The sequence below is a fragment of the Cryptosporidium hominis genome (genome assembly GCF_000006425.1).
Source record: "Cryptosporidium hominis TU502 chromosome 2 CHRO012031, whole genome shotgun sequence".
Lineage (NCBI taxonomy): Eukaryota > Apicomplexa > Conoidasida > Eucoccidiorida > Cryptosporidiidae > Cryptosporidium > Cryptosporidium hominis.
The window spans coordinates 1-27,245 of record NW_667420.1 but is presented as its reverse complement, the minus strand read 5'-3'; the positions used below and the strand labels follow the sequence as shown (position 1 = coordinate 27,245).

Sequence of the window (27,245 nt, the reverse complement as noted above, 5' to 3'; positions counted from 1 at the left end):
GATAATGTATTATTAGGTACGCACATTTTGGCGCCTAATGTGGGTTTCATGTTTTTTTTTAATATTTATTAGGAAGCCACAAGAGTGAAAGAGCATTTATTTTAAATTAATTATTTAATTAATTAAAAGAATAGAAGAACAAAATAACACATTGAGTATTATTATATTGACAAATAGATCTGTATACAAATAAATAAATATATACATATACAAGCTTAAGCAATACTCCACACAATAGAAAAACAATAAGAGAAATTATCTCGAATAGAGATTTTTTTTTCTCCTTCCTATGAATAAATCAGAAATATTAAATAATATCAGTTTTAGTAAATTAGGCAATTAATTTCAGTAATTATTTGGGTAAAACAATGAATGGAGAATTGAATAAAACCCAATATAATACAAATATAAAAACAAAGAATGCAGATTATTTTGACCAAATGGAGAATATTTCAGGATCAAATGTAAGAGGACGCTTGACTTACTCTGATTTACATGTAAAGGATAGCTTTTCGCATGTATATAGTAATAATAATATTACCAGATGTTCATCAAATTATAGAGAAGAAAACTTTGACAGAGATTCTGGTAGCAACATGGTAATTCTTAATGTATATGATTTAGATGCAATTAGTGGAAGTATTAATAGATTTACAAGAGTATTCGAATTGGGAGCTTTTCATGCAGGAATTGAAATTTATGGAGTAGAATACTGTTTTGGATCAACTAGTGATGGAAGTAGTGGCATCACAGTAAATCTTCCAAGAAGGCATCCAATACATATCTATAGAGAAAGTGTTAAAATGGGTAGAACTAACTATTCTAGGGGAGAAATTAAGAGAATTATTAACGAAATGAAACCTTTATGGCTTGGTTCAGATTATAATATATTCAGGAGAAATTGTTTAACTTTTGCTGACGAACTTTGTATGGTCCTAAATGTTGGACAAATTCCAAATTATGTCAAACTTCTCCCTGAACTTCTTTGTCAAGCTGGAGATGGACTCGACAAAGTCACCAAACATATTTCAACAATTTTTGACCGTATTGCCTCTAACTGTTCTAATCTTGCAATCGTTGAAAGCGAACAAGAAGAAAAAAATGATCAATCAACGACTAATTCCTCAGGAATGTCACCCAAAAAATTTCCTTTTGGAATTAAAAATCCCCTTTTATAAATATTTCCTTGTTACAAGCGCATTAATTAATAACATTGGCGCCCAATGTGGTAAATAAAGATATACAATTTTTGCATGTACAATTTTTAATTGAAAAGGCGAGAATAAATATAATTTTAAAAGGAGAAAATAAACTAGATAAATTTTATAAAACTCAAAAGGTACAAATTCAGGTAATTAATTCATTAGACTAAAGATTCTATTAAATTATGAGCCCTCACTTTTTTTTCTTTTTTTGAATGAGATAGTTTGTCATTGAATTCATTTCTCCATTTTTTAGGCAAAATCTACTTTTTTAAAATTTTTAATAAATATTTTATTTTTATATATTTTATAGAACTATTTGAGGTAGAAGGGGTACAAAGTTGGAGTTCCCGCCAAAAGTTCAGGCTCTAAAGTTTATTAATAAGAGGAGATAGGCAGAAAAAACGATCAAGCTGAATATACGGGCTATTATTATTTTTTTTTGTAAAAATAAAAAAACAATAAAATTTTAATAAAATTCTATTTACGACTTGTTGACCATTATATTAAAAAAAATGATGAAATTTCTAAGAAAGGTACGTTAATTAGTAAGTATGAAATGGCCACATTTTACATGTAAATTTGGTCATAGGTACAGAATTAAATTTGAGCAAGTAAATAACTCTTTTCTTTTAGATTTTTTATGTAAAGAAGATTGCTAATGATCCTTTAGAGTCTTTGACAGGAGAGTTGGATAATGTTTTAAAATTTGCAAAAAAAATGCAAATAGCTGTAGATAAAAGCATTACAAGTGTTACAAATCTATGTTATTCAAGAGAATTAATTCTAAATGGAATTGGGAATTTGTTTCCTCAAGAAGCTATAGAATATGGAAGCTTAATGAATTCTATGGAATGTATGGGTGGTTTAACAACAGCTAGAGAACATTTTAACGTAGATTGCGATCAGGTAAAGATCTTGATCCAGGAAATGGTTTTGAGTGTAAATAGCATCCAAAAGCGTCTGGTAAAGAGGAGAATCGCATACTCTGAGAGAATTCACTATGAAAAGAAATTAAAGAAGCGACAACAAAGAATGAATTCTGGAAAAAGTATTTCCTTAAACGATAACGTCAAATTGGACAGAACCCAAAGAAAATGCGGAGATGCTTTGGATGAGTTCACTAGAATTGATGATGACGTACAACAAGAACTCCAACAATTTTTAACAAGAAGTCATGAAATATCACTAAACATTATCTCCAAATATAACTACGCAGTCGGGAGCTTCTTCTCTTTTGTTTACTCTCATTATGATAATATGGTCAATGGAGAAATTCCAACTAATAATCTAATGATACCTGACCAGCCACAAGTATCAATCACCAATTCTAATTCCACGCCAAATGCAGATTTAGTGGTTTCTCCAGGTAAGGTCTCTGGAACAGCCATGAACTCAGCGACATCCGTATCAACTTCTTCTTCAAACCAAGTACAATCAACACCAAATCTCCGTCAAACTGGAAATACCTCAATGGGTACTATTAACTCTCAAAAAATGGACAGCTCAGAAACATTAACTAGACCAGCATCCACATCTACACTTAAAAAATCAGACTCAGGGTGCTTCTCTGGAGTGGAGTTTGCTTCAAGGAGAAATACAAAGAGTATGCATCAAAATAGCTCCTCTATGGAAATTAACTTAAATAAAGCCTAAATGATTTTTTTTTTAAAAATTATTTTTAATTTGCACATGTATATATTTAAAATACGTGCTCGAGAGAAGGTAAGAAAGAACGCGCGGGAAATTCGGAAGAGGCAGAAAGCGATATTAGTTATTCTCCAATTGTCTCATCTGTTCGCATTTAAGTGAAAGTAACTCTCTGATTTGGTCAATTACCGACTTTTTAAGCCAACCTGATTCCCTTGTACATGATTCCAAAGGAACGGCCTCTTTTAATATTTTTTTAATGTGATTATCTTCTATATTGGAAAGCTGATATAGTTGGGACCCCCTTTTTGGAGGTACTTTGAACTGCCAGTCTAAGATGGTTTCTCCCAAATCTTCTTCAACTTTAACATTGATCCCGATCCTTTTTTCTTTCAGAACCTTTCTGAGATATGGGTCCCTAAAATCCAAAGTTTGGTATATCCTTGACTCTGGATCTTTTCTTGGATCGTAACCTAATCTACAAAGACATGCTCTCCATGGCCCGTCACTAATATTATAGCAGACCTGTGTAAACAATAATTTTCTCTTCCAAGTTGAGATTTCTGGAGAGATTTTAGATTCTATCACTGGCCTTAGCCACAATGGCTGCTCCTCAAATAATTCTTTTAATGTGCCTAGTGCTTGTTTGTCCAGATTTATACTAGAAGATATTTTTAACGGCATGCTTGGAACTATGCTGTCTGAATATTTAAATACTACATTCCAATACTGTTGCCCCTCGCTTTTCATTTGTTCTTCCTGTTCTTCTGTTATATCCATCATTTCTACTTCGTTTCCTCCAGATTCTACCTGAACATCCAATGCTGAGGGAGTCCCTGCCGTGTCTCCTGCTATACTAGATGCAATATTATTGATATTTGTTGATTTATCAAAATTGTCATTAGTACTTATCCACTTGATATTTACAGGATGAGTCACTTTTGAAAATACCGCTGGAGGGATAAATGGTGTTCCAACAATTTCTTCGTTAATCTCCTCGTGAATTGTCTTCTTATCTCTAAATCCTGGCGGAGGAATAAAATAAAAGTCAGCCATTTGGATAAATTGGTGAACAAGAGAAACATCACCTATTACTCTCCACTCTATCCTCCCATTTGCATACTTCAACTTTCGTAGAAGGACTCCTGTTCTTTTCATGAAATCTGAGTAAATAGGACGGTTATACGGGTCTTCTCTACAAAACAATAGTTTCATTGGTGCTTTTGAGTTTATTGACTCCTCAATACCTTCCATACCTCCTAAAGCAAATATTGCATTGTCCAAGTTCTCCACTCTACCAGGAATCTCAACACATACTATTGACTTTATTGGTATTTCAATCATTTACCTTTCCCTTTTTCATATCATTGTTTATGCTATATTAGACTCTGAATTGGCGGGAAACCCAAATTGCCTTTGCTTTATCCCCACATTTCGTGGCAATTAAACGTGTTTGTTTTCAAAATGTTGCATGCACATGCAGGAATAGCTTTTGAAATATTAAAGCGTATAGAGTTTACTATAATCTAGAAATTTGATCAAATAAGAGATAATCTAGCGTATGATTCTGATAATTAGAGATAATATAGTAATAGATATACTGAATAAAAAAGGTCTAACACCTGATACAAAATTAAAGTTGGAATTGTTTGAATACGCACAAACATAAATATTTTCCTTAGTGATAGCTAGGAGGAATCAAGCTAGGCTATTTGGTTTGATAATGCAAATAAACTTTATCTAACAGAAATGGGAATAAGTGAATATTCTCATAAATATAATTACATAAGATTTCACAAATATAGCTTCAGATATTTGATATCACGGGATTTTTTTTGAAATTTTTGAAGGAATTAAATCAATAGGATACATTTTTAAAATATTTTAATTTAAAATTTATTTAAAAATAAAATTTCTTAACAAAATAGGCGCCAAATTCCCCACCTTACGTCTGTAATTTAGATCTGAGTGTATGTAAATATTACGAGGAAAATTTTGTAAAGACTAGAAGGAAAGAAAAAAAAAAGAAAAACAGGAATATTAATATTAGGAATAAATAAAAATGAGTGAGAAGAAAGCAGTAATAAAAAATGCAGATATGTCCGATGAAATGCAACAAGATGCTATTTCATGTGCAGCTGCAGCTATTGAACGACACAATGTGGAAAAAGATATAGCAGCATATATAAAGAAGGAGTTTGACAGAAAGTATAATCCAACATGGCACTGCGTTGTTGGTCGTAATTTTGGATCTTATGTGACACACGAAACAAGACATTTTATTTACTTTTATATGGGTCAAATTGCTGTGCTATTATTCAAATCAGGATAAGCAATGTCAAGTATATGGAAAAAAAAGAGAAATAGGAGGAAAATGCTGCTTTTAGCAGAATCTATATTGAAAAAGAGTCTAATGAAAGGATGGTGAGCTTTGAGCAGAGAAACTTATAGAAATAATATATTGGTCAAAGTTCATGTTACAAATTTTTGCGATTTAGAAAACAGCTTGAAAAACAAGTATGTTTATAATAAAATAGCTATTCTAAGGGTTTGACTCCATGAACAGAGTGGAATATGATGGAAGACCTCTGAACTGGAATGGAGTTAGACCCATCATTGGCCTGGTCTCTAGTTTCGGAGCTGATTCTGCAGGACTGGTCGAAAGTATCACAGCACGAGGAAATTAAATAAGGAAGAGTTGGATGAAATTTCAAGGATGATATACTTTCGTTGCATACTCTGATAAGATTTTTATCAGAGTCAACTAACTGGAAGTTTGAGTTCCTCCAAAGTCGTTTCTTTGCATTTGTATCCCAAAGAAAAACACTTGCATCGCTTCCTCCTGTAGCTAAAACATTTGCAAATTGAGGATGAAAACACACGCTATTGACGGGATAGATAGTTTCAGTCATAATAGAGTTATCTTTGGTTCTGTGGCACTTAAATGCATAATTATCTTTAGGACTTTCTTTACTATTGACCTCTCCCCTTAAAGCCCTTTCTACACTTGTGATTTGTACTCTTCCTTCTATAGAGCTTGTGGCAAACACATCTTTGTGTTTGTTTGCACAGATATTGCGTAGTTGATATTTCATGAAATTGGGGACAACTTCAGTTGGGGTTGTTGTCTCTATACCAGATGAGAGTTTTTTCAGATTAATTAAGTTCATATTTTTTAAAGAATCTCCTACCAAGAGCCATTCTTCATTGTATGAATAATCCATACAAAATACCTTACCAGGAAGGGAGATTTTAGATATTCGAGAGCCAAAACTGCCTTCATTAACACAGGTTAATAAAACCTCTCCATTCCAATCCCCACTAGCCAGTATTGAACTGTTTTCCAATAAAGAAAGACATCTTACGGGAGCCAAGTGTCCTACTAACTTTCTCGGACTGTAGAGAGAATCTTGCAAATTAATAATATCTACAGCTTCGTTAAACCCTCCAAAAAATATGGTTGAATCATTTTTAAATTTGCATGCAAGATAAATATACTCGCACTGAAGACTTTGTAAACACTTTCCCGTAGATATATACTTTGTATTTTGTACTGAGGTTGAAGTATTTTGCAATTCATCAGAGCGTTCTATTGGCTCGTTGGAAGGGTTATACTTAAAATTATCATTTAAGCTCGCCCCATAAGGTATCTGAGGGTCGTAAAACTTCACACTCTTGTTCCAGCAAGTCAGTGCCAAAAGGCAACCCTCATTCTGACCAAGTATTTCTTGCCTATTGTGGCTTGTTATAACATCTATTGAACCAATTGGTTCCTCAGGACACTCTGAAAGAAAATAGCTCTGCATCGCCAGAGTTTTGTATTGTCTTTACCTTTTGTCCTCTTAATTCCACCTTTCTACTAGCAATTCTATTGACTAAAGAAAACAAGTGTTGGCGCCTTATGGCGCCACACTGGGTTTGTGGGACCCGTGCACTTGTTAGGGTAGTAAGGTAAAGAATAAAAGAGAAGGTTGAAAAAGAGGTAATTGAAGATTTTGTATTGTCTTACGAGCTTTAACTGTTGATGATTTGATATGGAAGAAGCTCAGGAATTATTTAGAAAGGCGGAGAAGGCAGGGAAAGGCTCCACAGGATTCTTTTCTTCATTATTATCAGTGGGCCCAGACTACGATGAAGCAATACAGTTATATTCTGAAGCAGGAAATAAGTTCAAGATTTTAAAGGCATGGATGGATGGTTGTGAATGCTTTAGTAGGGCAGCAGAGCTTTCTCTGAAACAGAATGATCTGGTAACTGCTTCTAATTATTACACAGAGTGCGGAAATATAATGAAGAGGTCTGATTTGCAAAAGGCTATCCCATACTTTTTGAAAGCAGTAGAACTTTACAACAAGAATGGGAGGTTTAGCCAGAGTGGAAAGCTCTATAAGAATATCGCAGAGTCACTTGAAAGTGATTTTCAATATGTAGAGTGTTGTGAATTCTATAAGAAGGCTGCTGACATGTTTGACATGGATGAATACAGCAAGACAGCTTACTCATCTTGCATTCTAAAGTATGCAGATAACTTTTCCCTCTCTATTAATGATGAATATTCTAACCATTCAATTTCCAAGACTGAGAAAGCAGCTCTAGGAAATAACAGCCTTTTAGAGGCTGTTGAGATATATGAGAAAGAGGCAAAAAAAGCTCTAAGTAACTCCTTGATTAAGTATAATGCAAAGGAGTATTTGTTTAAGGCTTTTTTGATTATTCTTTCTTTGGAAGATAATGTGGACGCTCAAATTAAATGGGAAAAGTACTCATCAATCGACCAGAGTTTTTGTACATCTCCTCAAGGAAAGCTTTGTCGCTCTATTCTGGATATAATGGAAAGAAGGCAAAACTCGGTTGGTGAAGAGAATGACGATTTAAATAAGAATAGATTTGTTGAGGAGTTTACGAGTCTGATTGAAGAATATAATAACATATATCCAGTAGACGATTGGAAGGTCCATTTCCTTTCTATTATTAAAAAGAACTTATCGAGAATAGCTATGAATCTCATAGAAAAGGCAGAAAATAATGAATTTGACTTAACTTAGCTTAAATTATATTCCCCCTAAATCTAAATTAAACTTTGATTCTACATTAAAAAAAGGTATAACTCAGTCTCTAAACCCAGTTTAACGGTACTTTTTGCCACTATAGCGGAGCATAAGTCATTCTCATACCTAGTTGGAATCCCTCAAGCGTATCTGTACTCCGATACTTTATTGGGGCTGAGAACAGCAAACTTAAGTCGGCAGGACCTAACGGAACAGAAAGTCCAATTCCAGTTGTCACCCTAATATTTTGTCTAAATTTTTCCAATACTGATCGCTTTTCCCTATTGTCATTTCTGTCAAGAACTATTGCACTACCTACAAAAGCCTGTACATCCGGCTTTACATCTGTCCCCATTCCACTTAGGTCTAGAGGATGAGAGATCCTCGCCTCTGACACAATAAATGAGTCCCCTCCTAAGTACACATTCTCTCTATTCTCAACTATCTTGGAATCTTCCTCTTTTCCCTGTGCTCTTGTAATATATGTGCATGGTCCGACTGATCTTGGCGCGAAACCTGGCAAGCAATAGTGAGCCCCACAGTTGCCGCCCAAAAAGAATTTGTCATGCATGGAAGCTTTAAATATAGAGTTATTGATGAAATTTGGTAGCAGAGCGCCAAACCCAAGGCAAAAATCTAGACTTGGATTTTTCAAGAAATTGAAGCCATATCTATTCCTGGAGAGCTTGGAGCTCCATGTATAGAAGCCTTGTGTCTTAATAAAACTTACATCTCCGTTAAATCCTGCGAGCTCAACGCTAAGCTGTTTAATAGTATGGTTGCTATTAATTTTGTAGAAAGCATTAGAACGTTTCTCAGTTCCAGCTTCAGATGAATCCTCATCCTTTTCATTATAATGATTGCTTTTAATTTTGTTCCATGAATAACATATACTGTTTTTAAGAGTTTGAATACTTTGACCAAAAAATCGATTTGAACTGTCAGTATCGCAATCTTGTAGTCTTTCCCCAATTTGTTCATGCACCAATCTGGGAAATTCTCTGATTCTAGATTCGACTGTAAGGTTGTGATGATTATTCGGGCCAGAAAACCTAACTAAACCTCCAAAAGAGTTTTCTGTATACGATGAACTTTTATTGTAATCTACTATTGACTTTGAAAGATTATATACCATATCAATATTTGTAGAAAATATATTTGGGGTAAAATGGCTTATACTTAGCTCTCTAGAACTGGTTCCAAAAGTCGCAATACTAAATTTGCTCGTACTTAATGTTCCAAATAAGTTTGGGAAAAATGCTGAAGCTTCGAAACCTATTTTTCCTCGTTTGTTAATTGTACTTCCCAATGTAAATCTTTTCTTGTTCTCCCTAAGTTTGAATACCACGTCAATATCTAAAGGATTACCAGGATTTGGAGTCACATTATGTGAAACTGATGAGAAAGCATCTAATGAAGAAAGCTCTTCTTGCACGTTTTTGGCTTTCATTATAATATTCTCAAAATCACACTCTCCTTGGAATACATGTTTGTAGCTATTTAGAAGATTTGAGTCTAATTAAATTCAAGAAAGATGCCAAACACAAAAATTCGAGTTTTAGTTATTATTATAACAAATTCTCACAATTTTTTTAAACTTACTTATACTCTTCAATCCCTCAAAAACAACATTAACTCTACGAATTGGCTTCCCATCATTAGAATTAAATTCCATAGAAGCTCCAGGCATTTGATAAAATACTGTTACCTCTTAAATTAATTGTAATTAGTAAATTTCTAATTGACAATTCTTATCCCGGCGATGTAATTTAAAGTTTGGGCGGGAAAATTGCAGTCAAAAAATATACATGGAAAAATGGTAATGATAAACTGAGCAAGATATTAAAAAGAGATGGATTTTTTGAGGGAGGTAAGTTAAAGAAAGTAAAATTGATATTTATTGGGCTGGTTAATCTGGAATATGATTTAGAAATATTACTCCTCCAGAAAGTTTGAGAATACCACAATACAAACTCATTTAAATGGGTACGTTAAGAATATTACTAGATTTTTTGACTTAATTTTCAGCTAATATAATAAATATCTAAAAATTGTTAGAGTTTCAATAATTTTTTTTTCTTTCCCAAATACTCCTGAGAATCAATCATTTGAAAGTATTGAATTTACTGAAGAAATATTGGCAAATGTAGATAATATAAATGGGATAATGACAAGGAATATAAAAATATCACCAAATGATCCATTATGCACAATAACTTTAAGAAATGGAGTAAAAGAAGTAATAAGAAGCCATATAGGTGGGGAATTGACTGAGATAAATATGAAAATAAAAAATATTAATGGTGAATGTAAATCTTCTTCTTGGATTGCTATAATAACTAATTCTAAATACTAACAAATGACTATTTCGTAATCTTCATCATATTATTTTGGTACGTAAAGAAGTAATCTTGATCAGTAGGTCTTGTAGTAGCTTTTTGAAGTTCTCCATAAACGACTTTAGCATCAAATTTGGGATCATTAAGCCTTCCTAACCTGATCATAGCTTCATTCTTCTCCTTGAAATCTTTCTTTACAATTGTATTAGGCATATCAAATTCGGTATTCCACATTACTCTACCCTGAAATACTGTGACTCTAAATCCTTCTGAAACCTTTAATCTTGTTTCATGATCATGACTAAATTCACTAATTACATGCTCCCTAAGGCTTTTAATATCTTTGAATCCAAAAACTCTTGGACCTGTTTCGTACTTTGAAGATGCATCAAATAATAAATATGTAACATTGGTTTTATCTTCGCTTGCTTGAGAGTAAAATGCAAAGCACCTTCCTCTTGAAATGATTGCAAGAATGGAATATTTTGGTGAATAATAACTTAGAATTTCATTAAATGCTTCATCAACTGTAACAGAAAGTCCATCCCTATGTAACTTCATGATTTGTAAATCAGGATTTGACTTATACTCTTTAATTATATCAGAAGTCTCTCTTCTTTCTTTTGCCGCTTCGAATATTTTTTGAATACTTTTTTCTGTAGTAACTAATCCATATTCGTTCTTAATACCCCATAATAAGCAGGCAAATTGTCTTTGTGTTTCAGTGATAATTGGTATTCCATATTCATAGGGGACCAAAATATACCACATAATGCTTTTACTTTGTTTTGAGAGAGTTTCCACATTTTCCGTTTCGTTTTCATTAATTCCAAATTTATTTGCTATTTCAATACTTGCAATGCTAGTCCTTGTAGTTGTAGAATATGATGAGATATTGATTTTAATTTTTTTTCCACTTCTAGATCTTGGAGCGCAACATTGCATAAAAGGTCGTAAAAAAAGCTGAATAGGAGAGAGAGCCTCCTCTTTAACTATTCTTTGTGGTGGCTTTTTGCATCTTGGGTCGTTTACTAATATAAAAGAGTCAAATGAAAGTCCTTCAGAAAAAGAATATTCATCTCTAAAAGCGTCATACTGTGGCTTGGATGCTGTTGTAACTGACATTTTCAGAATTTTCTTTTATCTTTATTTATAGGCTTACAATGATTAGCTAACTTGTTGCTTTCACACAAAACTTTTTAAAACTTGAGTAGAGTAAACAAACTTCTAAATTTTTGTACATTAACTTTTATTTCTATTTGTTTATTTTCCTGATACTTATTTTTATTAATAAATCAGCATCACAAAACATGTCAAAATGACGTAATAGGCGCCTTGAACTGCCCGCCATAGCCTTATTTTCATGTTGACATTTTAAAAGAAAATATTTTTCATGGGGGTAATATTTTTGGCAAGTGAAAGGTTTAATAAAATGATATTAAATGTCGTCAATTTATGTAGTATTCCATGCCTCTATATTTATTTGAAAATATTCCGAAACATTATATTAATTATTTCAAATCTGCAAAATTTAATTAAATCTCATTAGGAATTTTTGTTTAATTTGCATGCATTTTTTTTGCATGCATGGCTGGTTATTCTTTTTTGAATTAAAATTTAATGTGGACAAATATTTAGTACCGGTGTATTAGTAATGCGCATGCATGTGAAAGAAAAAATAACTGCAAAATGTTTGTATAGAATGAATTTTATAGAATTGTATAATTTGACCAAAAAAAATTGCATGTATATTTATTAACTTTTTTTTTCTTTAAATTAAGAGCTATTAAAGAAAAAGTGGAGTGAACAAGAATTAAAAGAAAAAAGAAGAAATTCACTCTTCATTTACAAGAATTAGAGTTGAGAATAATTGACTAGAGGATGAGTGCTACTCAGGGAAAAGCAGAATATGGAAAAAAGAGAGTGAGTACTATTATTAAGGCTTTGGCATGGATTGCAATAGTGTGTCTAGTTAAAAATGCAAGCTCAGAGGGATTATCTGGAGAGAAAAGGCATGTTTCTAAGGACTACTGTAGAGCAGTTCCATTAGATGGATTTGCAGATTTTGCTGAATGCGCACCTCCAAGCAATGAAGCAGAATACACTATTGAAGTGGTCCCAGTAGTCGCATCTGGAATCGATTTAAGAAGTGAGGTAGATATAGTTTTATATGGAGGTGATGATACACAGACATCCCCAATTCCAATTTCATCGTCAATAACAGGTACTGTTAGATCTTTAAGCACAAAACAATTGGATATTGGAGCTCCACAGCAAGTCGGAATATTCTTAAAGAGTAATACAAGGTGGAAGTGTTTAAAGATTACTGTTGTTAAAGATTATAGATATTGGGTATTCTCATGTAATGGAGAACTTACTCCTCAACACCGTTCATTGACTTTTGGAGTTACTGGAAATAAATTATATACTGCAAGCATTATGACAGGAAAAAGTGGTGAAGCAGGAACAAAAGGTGGAGTAGAAATTAGCATTTCAGGAGAAGCTGGTCAAAGTGATAAGATTTTACTCAAACAAGGATTTTACTCTTCAACTTTGAGGAGGATGCTTTTCAGAGCTGCAGATGTTGGAAAGATTAAGGAAATTAGTTTAACAAATACAGCTTTAGATGACCCGTGGTACTGCGAGTATGTTAGAATTCAGTCCGAAGATGGTGAAAGTATCGACTTTACCGTTAGAAGATGGATTGGAAAGCCATTCTCTCAGATGGTAACACTAACAAACAGTATATCTGGGTCAGAAAACTCTCCTGCTCAAGATATTGACTGCAATACCAGAGCAATTGATATTGTCCCAAGAGCTCCAGTTACTACAATTACTTTTAAAGTCAAATGTCCAGTAAATTGTGGTTCAGAAAAGTTTGCAACCATTTATGGTACAGGAATTCATGCAGCTTCATCTTCAATCTGTAAATCTGCAGTATTCGACAATATTCTAACTCCTTCAGGAGGAGAGTTAGTACTAACAATAGTCCCAAGTTTACCAAAATATTTTGGTGGAAAGGGTGCATTCTCTATAGAATCTTCAGATTTCTTCCCAAAGCCTGGAAGTGAAATTTTTAGCTTCTATACATATTTGAGTGACTCTATTGACTTTATACAGTCTGAAGTCAGAGTCGTTGATTCTACAGGTAACTTGGCATCTTCTGGTAGGCTTGAAGTCAGAAGAAATGGTATTTGGGGAAGCGTTTCATTAAAGGGAGAATCTACTGTAACTAATGAACTTGCTGCTACGCTTGCATGCAAACAATTAGGTTACTCATTTGGATCCATCCTTCCTTCTTGCACATATGTTAATGGAGGTAATGTTTGTACTCCAAAAGGATACCCAATCTCTGTTGCTGGATTACAATGTAATGGAAATGAAATCGATATTGCTCAGTGTATGTTCGAGGAACCAAAGACTACTAATAGCATGACAACTGTTGCTATACAGTGTAGTTCAATTGCTCCAAAAGATACGATGCATGGGGCTCTCAGAATTGTTGATTCCACTGGTGTACCTTCAAGAACAGGAGCAGGAAGATTACAAGTTTATATGGATGGATGGGGATCAGTATGTAGTGATGGTTTTAATAGTGTTTCTGAAAGAGTTGCATGTACACAAATGGGATACTCTGGAGTTAAAAATGGAGGAGCTTCAACTAAAAGTTGTAAAGACTTTGGAGGCGAAGATGTATGCGGAAGTGAACAAGAACAAATTCTTATGGTAGATGTTGCATGTAAGGGTGACGAAGAAAAGCTTGTCAACTGTCAGCACTACTCATCAAATAATATTTACTGTGTACATGAGGAAGATGTTGTTGTAAGCTGCTCAGGATCAGGTGACCCAACAGGTAATGGTGCCTATTTATCTGAAAAGTCTCCCTCAATCTTGCCATCTATTCCATATAATAAGTACCAATTTGACTGTAATGACAGTCCTGTAAGTATTAAAGGTGCTGTAGGTACAGGTGCAATCATTGCATGTCCATCAAAATGTTCTAAAGCATCTTCTCACATTAAGGGAAGCTATATCTACTCTGACGATACTCCTGTATGTAAGGCTGCCATTCATGCAGGTATTATCACTGATGAAGTTGGAGGAGAAGTTGTTATTACCTTTGTATCGGGTCAGAAACAGTACTTTGGAAGCTTTAATAATGGAATTCAAAGTAGAAGTATTGAAACAAGTGCCTCTAAATCAAAGATTAGAGGCTCAGATTTAGCTTCTATAAGGTCCTTCACTATTTCGAAGCTTTCAGCAACAATTAACAGAAAAGAAAATGATTTCAGTCAACAAATTGTTAATGAAGAGCTTCCAGCTATTTCTCCCCCAGTATTATCATGGGTCTGCCCAACAGACTATCCTGGATTCAGAGGTGGAAAGAATGACTTTATTGATGCCACTAACTTACCAGGAGGTGATAGAATCAGCTCTCTAGATGATTTTACTATCTCTGCTAGAGTTCTCATTACTGGTGGACAAGGTACCTGGAGAACTATTATGGCACATACTGAATGCTTGGGTATATCATTATATATTGATAGAGACAACACTATTCATTTTGATCAATTATGTAATTCTGATACTGTCTCAACTTCATATGCACCAGCTATTAATGAATGGTTATTCTTAACTGTTGCATACAACTTTAATGAAAAGAGAGTTGTAATGTATATAAATGGTAACGAAGTTGCTAATAAGGTAACAGGTTTTGTTTTCAATCTCAAGACTAAGCTAATAATTGGAAGAAGTTCAGATTCTGACAGTGAATACTTCTTGGGCCAAATTTCCAATGTTAATATATGGGATAAATTCTTCACTCCAAGTGAGGTCAAATCTGCTATGGAGAAATCTTGGCATCAAAAAGGAATATCTGGTGGTGGAGAGCTTAAAGGTAAAAGACATACAATTGATGGAAGACAATGTATCACTTCCTGTCAATCAGAATTCCCAGTTGCCTATAAAATGGGAGGAATTAACTATGCAACTAATCCATCTATTCAAATCAAATGCGATACTAATTTAGACAATGCAAGATTCTCATCAAAAGCCAATAAATTCAGAGTTGAATGCCCAGCTGGATGTTCAAAAAGTCGATATCCTGTTAAAGGTCATAAAGTATATTCACCAAAGAGTTCAATCTGTCAAGCCGCTATGCATATGGGCATAATAAGTGATACAGGTGGTGAATTTGTTGTTGCTCTTTATCCAGGACTTAAGCAATATACTGGGGCTGCTGGAAAAAACAATATTGTTAGTACCGATGAAAATACTCCACAAACAAGATCATTTGTTGTTGGAGCTGCTCCAAAACCAAGACAACTTACTTGCTCTGATACTGCAAGCTTTATTTTCCAGTTACCAGTTGGTGAGAGAGAACTAGTTTCTTGCCCAAGCAACTGTGGATTAGAATCTGATGCTAAAGTCTACGGAATGGATATCTATTCTCCTATAAGTTCTATTTGCAGAGCTGCAATTCATGCTTCCAAGCTTTCTTCTGGCACTGCTGGTGAAATTCAAATTGAAGTCGGACCTGAGCAATTCCACTTTGAACAATCTAATAGAAATGGTATTCAGTCTCAATCTACAGGGTATTATATAAGAAGCTTCAAAATAGTCTAAGCAACTTAATTATATAGCAACCATAATATTAAAAAAGTCAATCATTGTTAAATAGTTTATTAATTTATTTAATGAATTTAATGACTTGATAATATTAAGAGAACAAAAAATATATAGAAAGAAACAAGTAAGAAAACTAAATACGCTTTTTGTCCCTAAAATTAATTATATTTTCTATTTCCATTTCTTCTTTAATTTAGTAACATTGAAATTTAATTCATAATAAGAATTCCAAAAGAAAACTAATAGAAACGAGATATGTGAAGTTATGGAAACTTAATTCCTAACTAATATACTTTTCTGAGTTCCTTAATTTATTCTTAATTGTCAAATAATGGCTCTGAAAACTAGAAAGTGGCTATTCCATAATAACTTATTTAACAAATAATTATTAGTTTTTATATATAAAAATAAATTACGTGTGAAAATGAATTCATGTGGCGGTATATAATTAGATTATAAATTTTTATGTAATTGCTAATTTAGGAAAAACCAAGACAAATAATTTTTTTTGGAAAAGAAAAAAGGAAAAAACGGATTCTAATACGAGGCTTATTCTAGATAACCAAATTCTATGAAAGAAGATCTAAGCAGATTTTCAAGATAGAAATTCGAAATTGCAAATAATTAATTAACAAAGTTTTGGCTATATTAAAAAAAAAAAGCCGAGTAGATTTTGGCAACACACACACGAATTAATTTAGTCCAAAGACCAACAAGCTCATTTTTGTATTCATGTATGCATGCAAAATAGGGAAAACCACTTAATACACAAAAAAACAATATATAGTTAGGAATGAGTGTTGGAACAGTTTCAACAGCATCAACCCCATCAAAATCCCATAGATCTAGGTCTGAATCTTATCAAAAGTTAAAAGAAGAAAAAGATTTTGCAACAACATCTTTTGAAAGCGATACAAATGATGGTTTGTATAGAAAATTGATACCAAGTCTTTACGCTTACTCCTCTCTACATGGATGTATTGACCAGCTAATCCCTACAAACTATAAATTCTTAGAAAGTTCGATAGGACTCTCACCAAAATCTTTGGGAATGCTAACTTTTGCTCAGAAATTCACGCAAGGACTATTCACAATTATTAGTGGGATAATATGTGACCGACAAATAAGTGCTACTAATAAACAACTTGAGAATAACCACAAGAATTTAATTTCCCTAGAGGAAGGTGATAGAGACTCAGAATTTGCTCAAGTCAGTTATAGAAATGTAGAGGATGAAAATCAAAGTGGAAACAGGATAGAAAGGGAGAGTGAATATGGAGAGGAGGAATACGAGGCTAGAAGCCTTTCCTCCAGATCAGAGGCTTCTGAAAAAAGCCAACTTTTACAGTACTCGGAAGATATTAATTTCTTAAGAATTTGGCCTGCCTATTTTATGATGGTAACCACAATTGGATGGGGAATGGTAATGATTTCAATGATATTTGCCTCAAGTTTTCTCCAAATGCTTACCTTACTTTGCTTCATGGGAGCTTTTTTGTCACTCATGGGACCACTCACACAATCAGTCATTGGAACTTTCAACAATATTGGTAGAAGTGAGCATTTTGGAAATCTCTTTCTCTCACAAAATATTGGAAGACTATTCTGTATCTCTGCTACTGCCAATATTATGGGGCATTACTTTGACTTCACATGGGCCCTACTTACATTTTCTTTCCTCTCCTTCTTGTTTTCTATTTTCCTATACAAGTCATGCATTGAACATGCATTCCAACAAAAAGGCGGCAAAACCCTCCATAGGAAAATTTTGTCATATACCGGCGAACATGCATATATTGTCCACATAAGTATGCAAATAAGAGAAATTTTTAGTAAGTTATCATATGGAAAGTTGAAGGATTTTATACATGATTATTCATATGTGATATCAAATAAAAGTGCGTGGTTGATGTTGGTGATGGGTATTGTGAATGGAATTCCAAGACACTCTTTAAATTTTACAATGATGTGGTTACAATATTGTGGGTTAAGCCCTTTATTGGCAACGACAGTATATTCCTCCAGTTGGATCTCTGCAATTTTGATCTCTCCATTTGTAGGGAAGGCTTCTGATTATATTGAGTCCATTTATCCTTGGATTGGAAGACAAGCATTGGCTCAAACTGCTATATTATTAAGAATTATATTTATGATCATCCTATTGAGATATATTCCTTGGGGAAGTCATTATTTCTTCTACTACTTAGTGGTCAGTATTTTAATTGGTTTTATGGCAGGATGGCCAGGAGTTGGAGCGAGCAGACCTATTCTTTGCCAAATTGTTTTGCCTCACCATAGAGCAACATTGTTTGCAATGTTTTCATTATTTGAGACCATCGGATCCGCAATCTTTGGAGCTCCTATTGTTGGTCTTTTAGCTCAAAATTATTTTGGTTATGATTCATCCCTAAAGAAGGAAATTGGAGAAATCATATCATCCGACAATCTGCATGCTTTACAAACTCTTCAACTTAATGCAAATGCTCTCGCTAATTCTATGCTTATTATGACTGTTATTCCCTGGATCCTAACTATTGCTTTATTTGGACTTTTGAGATTAACCTATAAGCAAGATCAAAATGGTAATAACCAGGCAATTCTTAGCTAAACTTTGCATACAAGATTAAGAAAAAGTCCATTAGACGTTAGAATTTTAATTCGGCCTACCTTATCTTGAAGAAAGTTGTAGATAATACTTTCTAATACACCTAATAGATATTTGTAATACAAACACAATATCTAAGTTAAATATTTACAAATGCATAAAGTCTAGTTATACTAATCAACTTTTCCCTCATTTTAAATCTACTCAAAAACTCTCTCTACTAAATACAATTCAATCATACAAAAAAAACACACAATGCCTCATTCATTTTAAAAATAATGACTTAGTGTTATTCTGATTGTGATATTTTCGTTTTTAACTAACGATTAATATGATAATCATATACTCCATTTTATTGAATTCGATTTCTATTATAGTTTAGCGCTTTTCAACATTCAAAAGAACTTGTCAATTATTTTGAACGAATAGAAGGAATAACCACAAGTCTTAGAAATTACAGAAAGCATTGGAATAAGCTGACTCGATACCTGTAACCTTTATTGCTACATTGGATGAGTTAAAACGAGACACATTCGATATTTACTGAGGTCATATCCTCAATGCTATAAACTCATTCCTGTACTTATTTGGACTGTTTGGTTCTTCCTCATTCAACTAATACTCTCTAGAATGAATAAGATGATAAATATAGCAATTCTTAGCAGTAATTTGGAAGAGTAAGGAAGAAGAGGAGGAGTAATTAGATATAATATTACAAGGTATTCCAACCAATTTCTTGATAGTTCGCTATACCTTGTTGCAATCAGCTCAGTTTTGAATAACAGAAGGTAAAATTGAGCCAAACATTTTCTTCATCTACAAATTATTGCTTTAAGATCGATGAAACATTAGAGCAACAAAAAATCCAATTACTTGGAAAGCATCATCTTAGTGAACTCCTCATACATAATCTGACCGTCACCATCAACGTCAGCTTCTCTAATCATTTCATCGACTTCTTCGTCAGATAACTTCTCACCCAAATTCGTCATTACGTGTCTCAATTCAGCTGCAGAAATAAAGCCATTGCCATCCCTATCAAATACCTTGAATGCTTCAATAAGTTCATCTTCAGTATCAGTATCCTTCATTTTTCTAGCCATAAGGCTTAAAAATTCTGGGAAATCGATTGTACCATTACCATCAGCATCAACTTCATTAATCATATCAAGCAACTCAGCTTCAGTTGGATTCTGTCCAAGAGATCTCATTACAGTTCCTAACTCCTTTGTAGTAATGCTACCATCACCATCCTTATCAAAGAGTGAGAAAGCTTCCTTGAATTCTGCAATCTGTTCTTCAGTTAATTGTTCTGCCATTTTCTAGATTCTCTTAGATTACAGTAAAATAATGGGAATATAAATATAACAAAAAGATTTCAATACCAAATAGTACCTATTTATTTGCAGAAATATAACTCTTGACTTTCAAAAAAAAAAGATTAAAGAGTTTATTACTTCAAATATTAAATTATCTATGTATATGAAATTGGAGTATTATATATTTCCAAAAAAAAACAATAATAAATTTTTCCCTAAAATTTATTATTTACATATATATTGTTTTCTTGGATTTTATTAATTTATTAATTCTTTAATTGGGTTCTTATATACATGAATTAGTAATTATGGATAGGTGTGTGAATCACGTCTTGTCCCCGCAAATTTTAGGCGGGGGGTCGTGCAGGTTGAGAAATCTATACCTTCGAAAAATTAAATATATATAAAAATATGCTTGAACAATAATGCTTGATAGATTGAATTACACCACCCAACTTGGAATATATAACAAAAAATAAAAAAGGAACACTTAGTCGAATTAGCCTCTCAAGTATCTCAGAACTACGGTATAAAACAAGAAATGTGAGAAAATACGTTAAAAATACTTAAATATTCGTTATCTCTAATGGTAGCCATTAATAGAAATTTAAATGTCAAAATAGCACTTTTTTTTTGAACTAGGAATACGCTAGCTACTATTTAAACTAGTTAGATTAAAATTATTCCCGGTAGAGGTGAGTTTGAACGTGTTATAAAAGAATAATGATAGGGCGGTGATCGTCGTATTAATCTATGAAGTTTTGAAATAGCTTCATGAACGAAGTATTGCACATAGGAGCTTCTCCTAATGTATCCCCAAGAAAAAAAAAAGTTAATATGACTTAGACCTTGTGAAAATTGAGTGGTTCCTGAAAAGTTTCAAGCTCCGTGTATCTTTATTTCGTCAGAATTAACAATATTCTCTCCAACTAGGAACCTAGCTACGTTGTGTCGATGATCTCCCTGAATTTGAAGGATTGGTCCATGCTCTGGGTCATCAATTATTGTTCCATTACAGCTGAAGTTTTTCTTGAAAGCTTTTAATAACCTTTTTAAGTCAAACTCAGCGCTGAGTCCCTGTACAGTTGTTAAACTCTTCTTGCCATTACGTTGTTGGTTTCTTATGTGAACGTAGCCAGAGGAGCTCTTTCCAACTTCTGATAGTGCGTCTACGACAAACGGTGTGGGAATTCCAACCGTATCTGAAGATGAGGCCATACAATTAAACTTGAACTTTTAAGCAAAAATTGCCTTGCAATAATTATTTATCCATTTGAAAGGATAAAAAAAAGGAGACGCGGCCATTTGTACCGCCAAATAATATTTTGAGGGTTGGCGCCTGTAATATAAACTTTCCAAGTAATGTCTACTATAATAATATCCTTTAAAATAAGTTTTGGGTGGGGTGTGTCGAGGGGGGAAGATATGTGCGTAAAAAAGTAAGAAACAGTACAAAATCTAAATATAATAATATTGGTATCAATCATTTTATTTTCATAACTACTCTGAGCAAATAATTGCCACTGTCAAATTTTTGTATAAATATCAATTTACTGCCTCCCAACTTTTTTCTTTTATTTCTACTAGTTGGCGCTGCCGACGTTTTAACTTAATGGCTAGGCATTAAATTAAATTTTAAAATATATTTAAGGAACGTTTGAAAGAATTCTCTTTCATTGTATTTAACATAGTTTTTTTTATTGCTACAATTGTGTGGCTTGTATTTGAACACCCCAAAATCTTACCTATTCAAGGGATTCTCTGTCATTTTAAGAACACTGCCCTCTGCAGTTTTTTTTAGCAGATTCATGATTGTATATAAAGATAGTAATAGGTAAGAGTAGATATATCGCCACTATGATGAGGTTTCCTTGACCGTTTACCTTTGATTTGTACTACTCTTTGTCCGGTTAGAAATCTTTTTTCCCAGATACGATAATTTATTGGTTTTGCATCGAAAATTATAGTAAGGGCTAAACCATATTTTGAGCATTACTCATAATTGTCTTAACTGCAATATTAGTAATCCAATCCTTTTGAATATTTCTGGACGAACGAATACACTTTGTATATCCAATTAAGTTTGAGAATGAAAGTGTAATAGCTATTACTGAAAGTGAAATCCACTGAAATTTCAGTGAGAGAAATTGAAATACTATAATAACAACCCAAAGTAAAGCCCATCCATATGTTGTAACCCAAAAGACTGATTTGTCAGTGCTTGATGAAACATTGGTATTTGTATTTTTAGATTCATTACAATTTTCAAACATCCAAACGGTCTCACCGTCCTTAGTAATCTCATACCACCATCTCATTCCAACCAAAATTCTTCCTGTCACATTCTTTACAGTCCAGAAATCTAAAGAAAGTAATATAGATGTAAGGAAAAATGTCAAAATAAAGCTATTATTCGAAAAAAATCTGAAAAAAAATGGCCCAAAAATAAAAGATAAAAATGCTAGAACCTTAAATAGAACTTGGAAAAGACAAATCGTAGGATGAGTTGCGGAATTTAGTATGCTTGCTATAATTGGTGCTCCTGCTACATCTTCATTCATCATTGCATTCTTATGATTAACGTTGTTTAGCTGATTCATTCCAGCTGGATTAGACAGGCTACTTTGCCCCACAAACTCCAACTCCATCTTCATATACCAGTCCTGCTATAAACATATATTTACTTTGCTTCCTTAATTATCACTTTTTATTCTTTCAGCTTTAAGTAATATGGACAGCCATTTCCCGCCAAAAGTTCATGTATTTATTTTCAAGCCAATTTTTCTTATAAACCTAAATCAAAAAAACTAAAATAAAAAGAATGTAATGGCATTTAATTTGATTGATTTCACATTAATTCCAGAAGGGGTATAATCAACTCATTTAAATTATAAGATCAGCTTTGAAAGTATGAGTATAACAGTGCCTGCTGCCGATGTATCGAGTTTTGTAAGCTGGATATTAAGTTGGATTTCTATAGGTAAGTTCAATTTGTCTTAGTATTTAATGGTTTTGGACTAACATCCAAATTATTAAGCTTTTCCTTACTTCTTAACTGCAATTTTTTCTCAAAGCTATTGAAATAAGTTTTCATTAGTAATTCAAGGGAAAAGCAAATTCAATAATAATAGATGTTGGATTCAGAAACACTAACTCAAAAAACTAAATATTTCAATTCTATTAACTGCTGTTTTAATTTAGTTGTATATTTATGTTGGATGTTTATACCTGATGAGTACTTAAATCAAATCAATATAACATATTACCCAGATAGGATGTGGGGAATTACTGTTCCAATATATATGTTATTTTTACCCTTCATGACAATAATAACATATAATTGTATATCAATTCTTAATGTCAAGCCAACTAATTCATTTGACCTGATTATAGATGAATCAACAAGATACATAGATCTATCGTTTCTTTATAAATTCGAGGATTTAGAACAAATTAAATCAATTTGCAAATCAACCTTGAAAATTTATACAATGGTAAATAAAAATTCTGGTGAAAAAATTACTGAAGGAGGTAGAAGTGACCACGAGAAAAAGTATGAACTCTATGATGATCCAAAAAGTGCTATAATTAGACAAGCTTTTAAAAGTGAAGATGTAACTTTAGATCTAGTCCATTTAAATAATGAAATAGATTCGATACATAACAACAAAAACATTGTTCCAGTAGCAGACTTGCCACTTCCTTTAGTTTGTGAAATGATATACTCGGATAAGTTTGCAGGGAAACAGTAATTAAGAGAATATACTAGATGTAGTTACGAGTTATTAATATTTGTTTCTATCATTACTAATGCTTATTTTCTTTTTTTTTTTTTTTTTTAACTACCTTAAGCAGTAACGAAAGTTAGTATGTTTCTGAATGAAACAGATACTGTATCAAACATTTTTGACATTCTGTATGGGCATGCATTTTCGTGGCATGGCTGAACATAATCGTTATTGACAAATCTTCGACTTACGAACCCGTTAGAATATCCCTTACCCCAAACAGGTGAGTTTAAGTTAAATGATAAAGGTGTAAATTCCTTTAGAATATTCTGTGGTCCACTACTTTCATAATGAATGACTCCCCATTCTCCTTTATTATAAATGTCCCTAATTGTATACCAGCCATATAACAATCGATCTCCTTTAATACAGGATCCCTGGAACTTGGAGCAGGGTAGATAACCATCTTCTAAAACATTTAATAAAAATGCTGTATCAAAAAGTGGGAGAGGACTTTCTGTTGCCTCATGTTGAGGTATTAATGATTGAACTAACTTATAACCAATAATATCCATATTTCTTACGTGGTAAATGGATGCAACTCTTAACTGGGTTCCCTGATCATATATATATGCAACACCATCCATTGATCTCAATAAGCATAGGCCTGATAATTGTGGTCTCTCTGGTGTCTCGACTACCTTAAATTGAGATTTGAATGCTGGAATGATTGATAATATTCCTCCCCCAAAACCATTAAATGTATTACCAATTGAACATGCTGGAAGTCCTGCAATATCAACATCAGTCATTTCCTTGAAGAAATCTAACGATTTTCTTTCCAAATCTTCAATTTCACTCTGTGAAGCTCTCCAAATACGCCTATATATGTCGTAGTTGTTATCTGGAGGAAGATCGCCTCCTGTTGCCAATGGTACAATAATATCCGCCTGGAAATTTAATACATTCGTTATTTCACCTATTACGTGTTTAAATTTTATTAATACGTGTAAAATTAAAAAAAGTATTATACCTTCCCATCTATTAGTTTTTCTCATTTTTTTTTCTTTTAAAAGGTACTTCCTGGTTCTAAAAAACTAATTAGACTAGCGAATTTTTTTTTAGTATTGACTTTCCTTATAGATATTCAATAAGAAATCAAACTTTTGTATTTCTTTTCTTTTTGCCCTTTTATTGTTGAAATGTAGTCGGCAGAAGAAAAAAAAATAATAAATAATTTACCTTTTATATTTGACACGTTTCTTAATCAGAAACTTAAATATTAAATGCTGTTGTCATTTATTCTTTAATTGTTATCCTAGAGTATATTTTTTTCAGAGTTATCACTTTTTCAACAGCTCAATACACAATTTCACTAGAATACGAGTTACATGCATTTTTTTTGTTGTCCACATAAAATACTATAATATTAATGTGAATTTACATGCATGCAATTAATAAAAAGCAACAAATAGGAGAGGAAGAAAAAGATGATAGAATAATATCAATAATTAATAGATAATTAAAGCTACTCTAATGTATTCGTGTCTTTTTTAAATTATTAAAATGTTTTCTTAATACTACCTATCCTAAATTCAAATGAGATAGAATACTCTTTTAACTAAATAAAGGTAATTATTAATAGAAGAGTTTTATAGGTTAGGAACGTCTTCTCCAGGAACTACAAATTCCTCCACTCCACTCTTGTCAATGACTATAATTCTGATAATACCACCAGAAGAAGAGTCCCTGAACATAGCGTGGGAAACTAAATCCCTAGCAAAAGATTTACATTCATCAAGGTCCATTTCTGAATGGTACTTAGAGTCTAACATAGAGTAAATATAGCCTGATCCTGATCCTGATATTGCATATGAACCTTCAATCAAAGTTCCCCCCAATGGAATCCTGAAAACTTTAAATTCACCATTTGGATCCATTCCTGCAATGATCATATCTGCTAATAAGTGTTCTTTATTTTGATATGATATCAATCTGGCAACAGAAGCGACAGACTTCACTTTTGTATCTTCGCCAGTCTCAAGCTCGTGATCCTGAACAATTCGGCGTACATATCTAGAAATAATTTGGGTGTCTGCTGCAGATCCAGAACGGCACATAAATACTTTATCAGTAATTTGAGTTATCTTCCTTGCTGCTCTAAAAGCAATAATTGGTCCAGTGGAGGTTCTTCCATCTGCTGCTAGAACCAACCCGTGCTTGTATTTCAATGCCACAATTGTGGTTCCTGTTTCAATTTCTCCATTCAAAAAATCCAGTTCCATGATTTTCTGATCCTTTGTTCTAGCTTTCTTACTTATTTTAAATTCGTTTATTAAGCACACTAATTCAAAATTGCGCCAAAGAGGTTCACAGAATAAATTATGGAAAAATATATTTCAAACATTACGCGCAAATTAAAACAATAAAGATTTATTCGTTAGTTAATGAAATGGGAGTAATGGGGGTTTCTTTAAACTTTATATACATCCAATTAATCCTAAGGATAAACCCCCCCCCCCCAAATATTTCTAGTACTTTCTGTCTGTTTTCCCTCATTTCTGCGTATACAAGTAGTAACTAAAGTAGAATAGAAATAACAGTGAAAGATCTTCATATCTACTCGGTAAAAATGAGGAAACATCTAATTTTTTCTCCTCAGCAGTCATAAAGTGCAATATTTGATATAGAATTAGACTTTACTAATGCTATTCAAATCAACTAAATAATGTGATAAAAAGAGAATATCTGTCCTTTTTTTTCTCAAGTAAGTTTAGGATTTTCATTCATGGGATTCTCAGGAGACTTCTTCCAATTCTTTTGTAACATCTGAAGAAGTTGAGACCTTTTTAATGTGGGATTCTCATTCTTTAGAATTGGAAGGTTGTTATCTACGTAAGCTAGCCATGCAGCTTTTTGTCTCTTCTCTGGATGCATATCTGCACTCTGCTTATCATCAACTCCAAGAGCCAAAAGAGCTTCATCAAGTGTTGATGCAGAAATATATTCAATATTCTTAGACTTTGTTTCAATCCTAAGTTCTTTCTCGATCCTATTGGGATTCTCCACAAGTAAATCGTCGTATCCTGATTCTTCACTTTTGTTGCGAGAAATACCTGAAGAAGACTGCATTGCAAACATCAAAGTTCTTTTCGCTATCTCAGCCTTTGTAAGCTTGTTTCCTGTTGCTGTCTTGGCTTTATTTGAAATTATCTTAGAATCTTCTTCCTCATATAACTTCTTTAACTCCCTGTTTTTTTTGTTGTTTCTCTTCTTGCTTATTTAGTGCCTCCTTTCTTCTTTCAATCTTCCTATTAGCATGTTTGTCATCATCTCTCCACTTTTCGTTCTCTGCACGTTCCTCCTCTTTTCTCTTCTTTTCTAAAGCTGCTGCCTGTTTTCTTTCTCGGGCTTCAAGAGCCTTCTGATTCATACCACCATATCCCATCTATTCTCTCATCTAACTAAAGCTTTTTGTTCTGTAATTATTACTTATTAGATAAATAATAACTCTTATTTCTAATCTTGGATTAATTCCTTTACATTTAATTATTTTACTCATATAAGATTGAGCGCCAAAATGTCAAACCTAATTTAAATAGCATGCAAAAAGAATATTACCAAGATTAACACAGATATTACAAATTAGATAAAAAATAGCAATAAAATTACGGTAAAACTATGGAATCTCTAAATTCATAAATAGCAATATTATAAACAACATCT

At 32.9% G+C, this 27,245-nt stretch overlaps 17 protein-coding genes across 17 annotated transcripts; 7 read left to right on the top strand and 10 right to left on the bottom strand.

Moving 5' to 3' along the window:
• The first annotated feature begins 368 nt into the window (after nucleotides 1-368).
• Nucleotides 369-1,178, top strand: Chro.20081 (hypothetical protein). The annotated part of the gene is made up of 1 exon (XM_662694.1): nucleotides 369-1,178. The coding sequence occupies one exon, from the start codon at nucleotides 369-371 to the stop codon at nucleotides 1,176-1,178; it is 810 nt and encodes a 269-aa protein (XP_667786.1).
• A 744-nt stretch (nucleotides 1,179-1,922) lies between these two features.
• On the top strand, nucleotides 1,923-2,858 carry Chro.20082 (hypothetical protein). The annotated part of the gene is made up of 1 exon (XM_662693.1): nucleotides 1,923-2,858. One exon carries the CDS (start codon nucleotides 1,923-1,925, stop codon nucleotides 2,856-2,858), a length of 936 nt encoding a protein of 311 aa, XP_667785.1.
• Nucleotides 2,859-2,972: 114 nt separating this feature from the next.
• Chro.20083 (hypothetical protein) lies at nucleotides 2,973-4,196 on the bottom strand. Its single annotated transcript, XM_662692.1, has 1 exon — nucleotides 2,973-4,196. One exon carries the CDS (start codon nucleotides 4,194-4,196, stop codon nucleotides 2,973-2,975), a length of 1,224 nt encoding a protein of 407 aa, XP_667784.1.
• A 718-nt stretch (nucleotides 4,197-4,914) lies between these two features.
• Chro.20085 (cut up CG6998-PA) lies at nucleotides 4,915-5,184 on the top strand. The annotated part of the gene is made up of 1 exon (XM_662691.1): nucleotides 4,915-5,184. The coding sequence occupies one exon, from the start codon at nucleotides 4,915-4,917 to the stop codon at nucleotides 5,182-5,184; it is 270 nt and encodes an 89-aa protein (XP_667783.1).
• A 205-nt stretch (nucleotides 5,185-5,389) lies between these two features.
• On the bottom strand, nucleotides 5,390-6,658 carry Chro.20086 (hypothetical protein). Its single annotated transcript, XM_662690.1, has 1 exon — nucleotides 5,390-6,658. One exon carries the CDS (start codon nucleotides 6,656-6,658, stop codon nucleotides 5,390-5,392), a length of 1,269 nt encoding a protein of 422 aa, XP_667782.1.
• A 228-nt stretch (nucleotides 6,659-6,886) lies between these two features.
• On the top strand, nucleotides 6,887-7,897 carry Chro.20087 (SNAP protein (soluble N-ethylmaleimide-sensitive factor Attachment Protein)). The annotated part of the gene is made up of 1 exon (XM_662689.1): nucleotides 6,887-7,897. One exon carries the CDS (start codon nucleotides 6,887-6,889, stop codon nucleotides 7,895-7,897), a length of 1,011 nt encoding a protein of 336 aa, XP_667781.1.
• Nucleotides 7,898-7,997: 100 nt separating this feature from the next.
• Chro.20088 (hypothetical protein) lies at nucleotides 7,998-9,350 on the bottom strand. The annotated part of the gene is made up of 1 exon (XM_662688.1): nucleotides 7,998-9,350. One exon carries the CDS (start codon nucleotides 9,348-9,350, stop codon nucleotides 7,998-8,000), a length of 1,353 nt encoding a protein of 450 aa, XP_667780.1.
• A 913-nt stretch (nucleotides 9,351-10,263) lies between these two features.
• Chro.20089 (hypothetical protein) lies at nucleotides 10,264-11,364 on the bottom strand. The annotated part of the gene is made up of 1 exon (XM_662687.1): nucleotides 10,264-11,364. One exon carries the CDS (start codon nucleotides 11,362-11,364, stop codon nucleotides 10,264-10,266), a length of 1,101 nt encoding a protein of 366 aa, XP_667779.1.
• A 756-nt stretch (nucleotides 11,365-12,120) lies between these two features.
• Nucleotides 12,121-15,864, top strand: Chro.20090 (scavenger receptor protein TgSR1 precursor). Its single annotated transcript, XM_662686.1, has 1 exon — nucleotides 12,121-15,864. One exon carries the CDS (start codon nucleotides 12,121-12,123, stop codon nucleotides 15,862-15,864), a length of 3,744 nt encoding a protein of 1,247 aa, XP_667778.1.
• Nucleotides 15,865-16,660: 796 nt separating this feature from the next.
• Chro.20091 (hypothetical protein) lies at nucleotides 16,661-18,475 on the top strand. Its single annotated transcript, XM_662685.1, has 1 exon — nucleotides 16,661-18,475. One exon carries the CDS (start codon nucleotides 16,661-16,663, stop codon nucleotides 18,473-18,475), a length of 1,815 nt encoding a protein of 604 aa, XP_667777.1.
• Nucleotides 18,476-19,341: 866 nt separating this feature from the next.
• Nucleotides 19,342-19,791, bottom strand: Chro.20092 (calmodulin). Its single annotated transcript, XM_662684.1, has 1 exon — nucleotides 19,342-19,791. One exon carries the CDS (start codon nucleotides 19,789-19,791, stop codon nucleotides 19,342-19,344), a length of 450 nt encoding a protein of 149 aa, XP_667776.1.
• An 879-nt stretch (nucleotides 19,792-20,670) lies between these two features.
• Chro.20093 (translation initiation factor SUI1) lies at nucleotides 20,671-21,009 on the bottom strand. Its single annotated transcript, XM_662683.1, has 1 exon — nucleotides 20,671-21,009. One exon carries the CDS (start codon nucleotides 21,007-21,009, stop codon nucleotides 20,671-20,673), a length of 339 nt encoding a protein of 112 aa, XP_667775.1.
• A 755-nt stretch (nucleotides 21,010-21,764) lies between these two features.
• Chro.20094 (FAM18-like protein) lies at nucleotides 21,765-22,445 on the bottom strand. Its single annotated transcript, XM_662682.1, has 1 exon — nucleotides 21,765-22,445. The coding sequence occupies one exon, from the start codon at nucleotides 22,443-22,445 to the stop codon at nucleotides 21,765-21,767; it is 681 nt and encodes a 226-aa protein (XP_667774.1).
• Nucleotides 22,446-22,922: 477 nt separating this feature from the next.
• Chro.20095 (NPD010) lies at nucleotides 22,923-23,543 on the top strand. Its single annotated transcript, XM_662681.1, has 1 exon — nucleotides 22,923-23,543. The coding sequence occupies one exon, from the start codon at nucleotides 22,923-22,925 to the stop codon at nucleotides 23,541-23,543; it is 621 nt and encodes a 206-aa protein (XP_667773.1).
• Nucleotides 23,544-23,638: 95 nt separating this feature from the next.
• Chro.20096 (hypothetical protein) lies at nucleotides 23,639-24,577 on the bottom strand. The annotated part of the gene is made up of 1 exon (XM_662680.1): nucleotides 23,639-24,577. One exon carries the CDS (start codon nucleotides 24,575-24,577, stop codon nucleotides 23,639-23,641), a length of 939 nt encoding a protein of 312 aa, XP_667772.1.
• A 594-nt stretch (nucleotides 24,578-25,171) lies between these two features.
• Nucleotides 25,172-25,804, bottom strand: Chro.20097 (proteasome B type subunit). Its single annotated transcript, XM_662679.1, has 1 exon — nucleotides 25,172-25,804. The coding sequence occupies one exon, from the start codon at nucleotides 25,802-25,804 to the stop codon at nucleotides 25,172-25,174; it is 633 nt and encodes a 210-aa protein (XP_667771.1).
• A 478-nt stretch (nucleotides 25,805-26,282) lies between these two features.
• On the bottom strand, nucleotides 26,283-26,660 carry Chro.20098 (ENSANGP00000014638). The annotated part of the gene is made up of 1 exon (XM_662678.1): nucleotides 26,283-26,660. One exon carries the CDS (start codon nucleotides 26,658-26,660, stop codon nucleotides 26,283-26,285), a length of 378 nt encoding a protein of 125 aa, XP_667770.1.
• Nucleotides 26,661-27,245: the final 585 nt, after the last annotated feature.